The 7,838-nt window shown below is 38.8% G+C and overlaps 1 protein-coding gene across 1 annotated transcript; it reads right to left on the bottom strand.

Annotated features, from left to right (window-relative positions):
• Positions 1–6,038: 6,038 nt before the first annotated feature.
• Positions 6,039–7,121, bottom strand: LOC137950280 (rust resistance kinase Lr10-like). Its single transcript, XM_068796670.1, has one exon. The coding sequence runs from the start codon at positions 7,119–7,121 to the stop codon at positions 6,039–6,041; it is 1,083 nt and encodes a 360-aa protein (XP_068652771.1).
• Positions 7,122–7,838: the final 717 nt, after the last annotated feature.

Here is a 7,838-nt window from a genome sequence, read left to right as displayed (position 1 = left end):
TAACTGAGAACCATCGCCAAATTCTTTGCTCGAGTCCTTTTTGTATGACACGTGGATTTTTGGACTTCAAAAGGAAATTACTCCCTGACAAGTGGGATGTTTCCAACCCGACCCGGATCTCAACTTGAACCGACGCATAAACCCAAACTAGGGAGTATGACGGTAGAGTCAAGAAGGTTAATATTTGCTAAAACAGAGATATTAAAAGTGAACAAGAAGCAGTAACTGTTCTTTGAATGAAACTCATGCACCCTTATTAGAAGATTAATTTTAACCCATGTCTATACATTTTGTGTCCGGTTCGGTTAAGGTGAGAGGATAACTACCCGGTTCGTAATCAAACCCCTAAGGCAGTCGTCCCGTCAGGTCAGGGCCGGTATTCAGAGCTGTTGGGCGGAAAGCTTTTGAAACCGGAATCCGCATTCATTTGTTCCATTAAAAGATCACAGGCATGCGTCCAAAATATTAAACAAAGAGTAGCTTTCAGAAAAATAATGAAAATAAATACGTGAATTACCTCCATAGCTCCAATTATTTTAATGAATAATTAAAAAAAATTTAAAAAAACTCCGAAATATGCGGTACGGTATAGCCAATAGGATTAGGACTATAATCTCATTTGTCGGGCCGCCTGAAGTTACAGCAAAGACGCAACAAGGGCCCACCAAGATTCTCACGGGACTACGAGCCAACTATCAAAAGTAGCCGGTGGGTCCCACTGTGGACTCGGGCACACCGTCAAAGAAAGCCGCCTTCGTGTGTTTTTTCAGTAAAGCAAGCCTGAGATCTTCCTATTTCATATGCCTTGGCTTATTTGCCAGTTAGTAGTTAATACAAAACGCGATTTTTGCACCCAAAATAATAATAATAATAATTAATTATACCAATACAAGATGAATCGAGTGTTTGTCTTTTCGCTTCTTTTTATTGGACAATTAAGGCAATTAATTACATATTTAATTAATATACCGTTGGTTGTTAAAATTTATAAATGCTTGGCTCTTGTGGCCGGGAAATATGTTTCCTTCTAATTATTGTTTATTATGTAGCCAAAAAGAAAAAGACTCTTTTGCTGAATCTCACTATATGAGACTGAGTTTGGGTTTATCGATAATGGATAGTTTGACTATTTAGAGGTGTAGTGGAAGTGAAAGTGAATTATTTTTTCGTGTTAGTGTGTGCACTGTAAAATATATTTTTTATGTTCGTGTGCACAATGAAAAATATAGTGAAAACTAGAGAACGAGTTTATTCATAAAATATTGTAATAGAATTAACTTTATTAATATAATTTTATTTAAAAAATAAACTAAATAATTTTAAAAAATATTAATTTAATTAAATATACAAAATAATATACATAAACAAACAAGGTTACTTTTATAATGTTTAGAAATTCTGACTTTTACAATATCTTAATTAATACTCTTAAAGTAGTAATATAATATAATACAATATCTTAATTAATACTCTTAATTAAAATAGGTTATTTTATTAATAAAATAAGATACATTTTAGTTTAGTCTAAATTAATACAATAATTGAAAGTTATATACGATTATAAATTTAATTAATTATAAAAATATAGAATATTTAAAAAATATTTATTTCTATAATATCTAGATACTTATCAAGTTCTTTCTTTTATAATATCTTAATTATCACTCTTAAATTAGTGATTTAATATAATATTAAAATCATGACTATAATTAAAAAAAATATGATATTTTATTAATAAAACAAGATAGTTTCTAATGTAGTATAAATTAATAAATTAGTTACAAAAAAAAATTATCCATCACAGGATTCAGTTTTGAGAGAGTGGTTAGCGAGAGGGAAGTAGCACAGAAGCAAGGGAGGGTGAGGCTAAACAATGGCAAGAGGTCGTATGAGAGCAACGACAAGGTCAAAGCCAAGTAGCGGAGGTTGAGCAAGAGGGAGGGGAGCAACGGCGAGGTCGAGGGTGAGGACGAGGACGAGGCCGAGGAGCAACAAGAGAGAGCATTAAAAGAGAGGGATGCAAAAAGCGTTGAGTGAGAGCAAGTGAAAGTGAATTCAAAAGGTGAACCCTCGGATTTGAACTTCACCCGTTTTACAAGGGAGTTGGTGAAAGTGAATTAAAGGTCCTTCACTTTTACTTTCCTCCTTAGACAAGCACTAACGATTTTGGGAAAGTGAGAAATGAAGCCGTATTCACTTTCACTTTCCCTCAGAGTCTACTAACATGACCTTAAATTCTAAGGGGCTTACCAATGGCATAGAATTAAAGAAAGAGAGATTGGTATATTGGTATATCCCATCCCGGGTTTGGTCCCTTGTAACGACACACTTCAAGAACCCAATATCACTTTTACCAATCGCCTAAGGTTCCATTTTGCTAGAGGACTGTGAACACTTAGTATTAAATAAATGGCAGGTAAACCATCATACTGACAATAAATTTATTCCTTCTTTTATTCATGTAATCATGTAGTTAGATACGAACTAACCTTTACTTCATTTAATAAACAATATGCAAGTAAATAGACTAAACTTTTATTCATTATCTTTATAAAATAATTAGCCACCCTTTTCCAATAAATGTAGAGTAGAATTACTAAAATAATAATAACGAGTGTGACAATTCAATATTACATAAGATTTAATAAAATTCAAGCAAAAAAAAGACATTGTATAAAATGTTGTTTGCTACAATTACTTGGTTGTATGTGAGAAATAATGTTATGGACTCAATAACACTGAGTCATCTACTTTACTTTTATTATTTATGTTGCTTTTAATTTCGAATTTTATTGATTTTTAATAAGACTTAAAGGTAGGGTTAGAACTGGGTTTTATAACCCTAACCTATGTTGATGTTAATTACCCTATTTAAGGGGTAAGGATGGAGAAATAAAGCAAGTTCAAAATTAGCATATAACTAGGGTAATTTAGGTTCTTTCTAGGCTCCCTATTCTAGGGTTATTGGCGTGAACTCTCTTGGTGGTTTGCTGCATCCATTGGGGAGTCTTTGAGGAGATCTTGGAAGGAAAAGGAAGAGGAACCACCCTTCTCTTCCGAGCTGCAAGGGAGAGACTACCTCTTCACGAAAATTTTAGAAAAGGAGAGGTCTTGACGTGAGTCTACCCAGGAAGGAGGACGAGTTCTTAATGCTGGTTGGGTGTTGACGTCCAAAGGTATTTGCTAATCTTATTCTAAGCATTGAGATTAGATTTATGTTTCTCTTTTACGTAAGAAACCAATGATGCATGAAATTGGAAACCCAACCTTGACGTGAGCCATAAGAAAGGGGGTTCCACGTTGGGGCCTCAAGGAGCTTCCTTGACTAGCGGGGTTCGTTCATAATTAAGAAAAGGAAACTCCTTTCAATCCTAACGTGAAAGGAGAAGTATAAGAGAGTTCTTTTCACAAAAATGTGATAAGAACTCCTTTTCAATCCTAACGTGAAAGGAGAAGTATAAGAGCGTTCTTTTCACAAAATTGTGATAAGAAACCCTCAAATAGTGTTGGATTCATATTCAACTCGCCGAGTTACTAGATCCATGGCTAGGGACCATAACAACTTGGTATCAGAGCCAGGTTAACCCGACAGAGAGAAACACCAATGAATATTTTGAATTGCTTGAAAGAAAATTTGATATTGTCCTAGAGAGGTTCTCAAAAATTGATATCGATATGGAGACCTTGAAGGGAAAGATGGATAGCATAGAGAATGGTCTGACTATTGGCAAAAAATTTACTGCATTGGAGGAGAATTCACTCTCAGTTTGGAAACCTTGAAAGGAAGGATGGATAGCATGGAGACTGGTCTGAGCACTGGTAAGAACCCAATTCCGGGAGACCATTCGCATATCAGAGGGGGAGATGAGTTTACTAGACACACGAGTTTCTCGGGTCGGCAAGGACCCTTCATTCCTGGGGGACACCTCAACCAGGGGGGAGCCACTGTACCTCTCATTCCAGATCAGAGAGGAGGGGACCATTCATGTAACAGAGGGGGAGATAAATTTTTGAGGCGCACGAGTTTCTTGGGACAGCAAGGACCCCTCATTCCGGGGGGACACTTTTACCAAGGGGGAGGCACTGTTCCGAGGTATACTAAAATGAAATTCCCTACTTATAATGGGTCAGAAGACCCTTTGATATGGTTGTATCAATGCGAAAAAAAATTTAGCCATCAGCGATTCCCAACCTATGACCGAGTCAACGTAGCTGTTTTCCACTTACTAGGGGAAGCACAACTTTGGTACCAGCTAGTTGAGGTTGATAGCGAGGTGGTAGATTGTGATGAATTTAAGCGATTGTGCTCTCTCCGTTTTGGTCCTCTAGCTTACAGTAACCCTTTGGGAGATTTGGGTTTATTACGCCAAAATGGGGCCGTGGAGCAATATCAAAATTTGTTCCACGAAAAATTAGCACGAGCCAGTAGTATGGTACAAGTCATTCAGCAAGTTACGTTGTTTACAACAGGACTGACTGAGGCGTTAAAGTTTGAGGTAGATCTCTATGCACCTGTTGACTTATCCAGCGCTATGAATATAGCTCGTGCTTTAGAACTACAACAGCAGGCACAACACAGACTACCTCCATGGTCAGGGGAACGCATTCCTCCGAAAGACAACCCAGGTATTACTTTGACAAGGGATCCGAGATCTAGTCATCCTACACCTCCTTATATAAAAAAAATTGACAAGTGCTGAGATGGAGGAACGGCGGGTTAAGAATCTGTGTTATAACTGTGATGAGCCATATCGGTTTGGGCATCAGTGCAAAAAATTATTTTTGATCGATAAGGTTGAAGATGAGAATATCGAGGTGACAGAGGATATGATTGAGGAAGAACCACCGGACATCTCCCTGCATGCCATTACTGGGCAGCAATCGGCCACAACTACGCAGAATGGGAGCGGCTCGACAACTTCCACCAGGTCTACCCAGCTTCTGAGCTTGAGGACAAGCTTGATCTCCAAGGGGGGCAGATGTTATGGACTCAATAACACTGAGTCATCTACTTTACTTTTATTATTTATGTTATTTTTAATTTCGAATTTTATTGATTTGTAATAAGACTTAAAGGTAGGGTTAGAATTGGGTTTTATAACCCTAACCTATGTTGATGTTAATTACCCTATTTAAGGGGTAAGGATGGAAAAATAAAGTAAGTTCAGAATTAGCATACACTAGGGTAATTTAGGTTCTTTCTAGGCTCCCTATTCTAGGGTTCTTGGCATGAACTCTCTTGGTGGTTTGCTGCATCCATTGGGGAAGTCTTTGAGAAGATCTTGGAAGGAAAAGGAAGAGGTATCACCCTTCTCTTCCGAGCTGCAAGGGAGAGACTACCTCTTCACGAAAATTCTAGAAAAGGAGAGGTCTTGACGTGAGTCTACCCAGGAAGGAGGACGAGTTCTTGTTGCTGGTTGGGTGTTGACGTCTAGAGGTATTTGCTAATCTTATTCCAAGCATTGAGATTAGATATATGTTTCTATTTTACGTAAGGAACCAGTGCTGCATGAAATTGAAAACCCTACCTTAAAGTGAGCCATAAGAAAGGGGGTTCCACGTTGTGGCCTCAAGGAGCTTCCTTGACTAGCTAGGTTCGTTCATAATTAAGAAAATGAAACTCTTTTTCAATCCTAACATGAAAAGAGAAGTATAAGAGAGTTTTTTTTCACAAAAACATGATAAGAAACCCTCAAACAGTGCTGGATTCATATTCAACTCGCTGAGTTACTAGATCTATGGCTAGGAACCATAACAAATAACTATAACTGCAAGGGTGATTAATATTAAAGGATTGGAGGATTGCTATTGGGAATTAACATTATCCACTTAAGAGAACATTTTAGTTATCAAATTGGATTATAATTAGAATTAATTTATGGCTACTTTAATTGAATTGTTTCCTGATATTGCTTAGATCCAAACTTGAGAGTTGAGACAAAATCACAATCTTAGTGTGCCATATAACATGAAACATCCTTTTTAAGGGTTTTAAGGATCTTTTCTTTATTTCTACAGTGTTCTATCATGGTTGGACATTAATATCGACGAAGAAATTCAGTAGAAGATGAAGAAGATGTCACACCGCCCACAATGGGATTGGCATCTCTGTAACGAAACTCACCTGCTCCTGTAGTCGTCGTCTTGTCGTCCATCCAGCTCACATCACTGGCTTCGTATGAAGCAAATCGCTGAAAGGGATCCGGAGGGCCCAGAATCCTCACCCCTCCCTCCAACATCTTCACCACGGAGCTCATCGGCGGCCTTGCATCCGGCGTGTACTGAACACACCACAGAGCAACCAGTACGGCTCGTTTTGCCGTCTCGTTGCACTTCTCCTCGATTCCACTAACCATCACCACCTCGTCCAGTCTATCCTGGTTAAATTTCTCCCACACCCATCTTGGGAACCACTCTACTTCCTCATCGTTTTCCACGTGAAGGTTTCTCCTCCTGCCAATGATTTCAAACAGCATCATGCCGAAGCTGTAAACGTCGCATTTTTCAGTAATTGGAGAAGGAAACCAGAGTTCGGGAGCTGCATAGCCGGGAGTTCCACGAGCACCAGTGAGGGTCACATAGCTACTTTCTCGATTACGTAGCTTGGCTAATCCAAAGTCAGCTACTTTGGGGATGAAATTCACGTCGAGAAGAACGTTGCCGGGTTTTATATCGTAATGAATTATCTTCTGCTGGCAGTCTTCGTGTAAGTATGCGAGTCCCTTCGCAGTTCCGATGGCAATCCGGTGCAGTTCTTCCCACCTGATAACTCGATTCTCGGTGAAAAGATATTTGTCGAGAGATCCATTGCCCATGAATTCGTAGACTAGAGCCCACATCGTGGAGTCGAAGCAAAATCCGTAGAGTCTAACCAGGTTAATGTGATGGATCCTTCCGATGGTACTAACTTCAGCCATGAACTGCTCTTTGACTCTTTCATCCAAGCTTCGGTTGAGGATCTTTACGGCAATCTGCACACCGTTTGGGAACGTCCCTCTGTAGACTACTCCGAAACCGCCTGACCCCAATCTCTGGGAGTAATAATCAGTGTAAACCGCCAGTTGCTGTTGGGAAAATCTGATGGGCCTCTCCCTCTCCATGTCTCTGAAGAAAGCCTCCATTGTTGTTTCATCAACTTCTGAGTACCGTTGAATCACCGGCATCGACATGCTCGCTGAGACATCTTTTTTTCTGGCGGAGACGATGATGTAAAGTGCGACCGTCAAAATCACTACCATTACAGAGGCTGCAAAATAAAAAGAAGCTAACCGAGTGATTTCCAGTGCTGACGAGTAGCAGCTTTGCTTAATGGTTATAGTCTTTTTATACATTACCGATCATAATAACCAGTAAAATCCGTCTTGGTAATGGTTCAACTTTTGCAACAGCACAGATCGCGTAGGCGACTCCTAGAAGTATCACTATGATTATCACTGCAGCATTAAGCAGAAATTGAAAAATGAAAACTGGGTTTACTCTCAGAATAACTCAGAATAGCGATCGTTTACATAGCTTACCAATGTAGATAGTGATTGCAATTATGGTTAGAATTCCTTTGCCGCCTGTGTCCATCTTGAAAGAAGGTTCAGAACTGGATATGGGTGTTCAATCTTTACACACTATTTTTCACCCGAAAGCTTATTTCTTCCAAGCCTTGGTCATCTCAACCGCTCTGTAGGAATTGCTCCTCTGTAATCTGCTGTTGAAAAATCAAGTTTCAACATGTGGTTCCTTACTACTATCACTAACATTTGCACATCTCAGGCTTACAATCTACGCTTTTGTATGCCATTTTAACTATTTTTTTTTTTTTTTAGACAAGGTCTAGTTTTGACTTT

The sequence above is a fragment of the Aristolochia californica genome, unplaced genomic scaffold, assembly GCF_029961685.1.
Source record: "Aristolochia californica isolate CCGP_79_NKW_82.1479 unplaced genomic scaffold, dmAriCali1.0.hap1 SCAF_14, whole genome shotgun sequence".
Taxonomy (NCBI): domain Eukaryota; kingdom Viridiplantae; phylum Streptophyta; class Magnoliopsida; order Piperales; family Aristolochiaceae; genus Aristolochia; species Aristolochia californica.
This window is presented reverse-complemented; position numbering and strand designations above follow the sequence as displayed.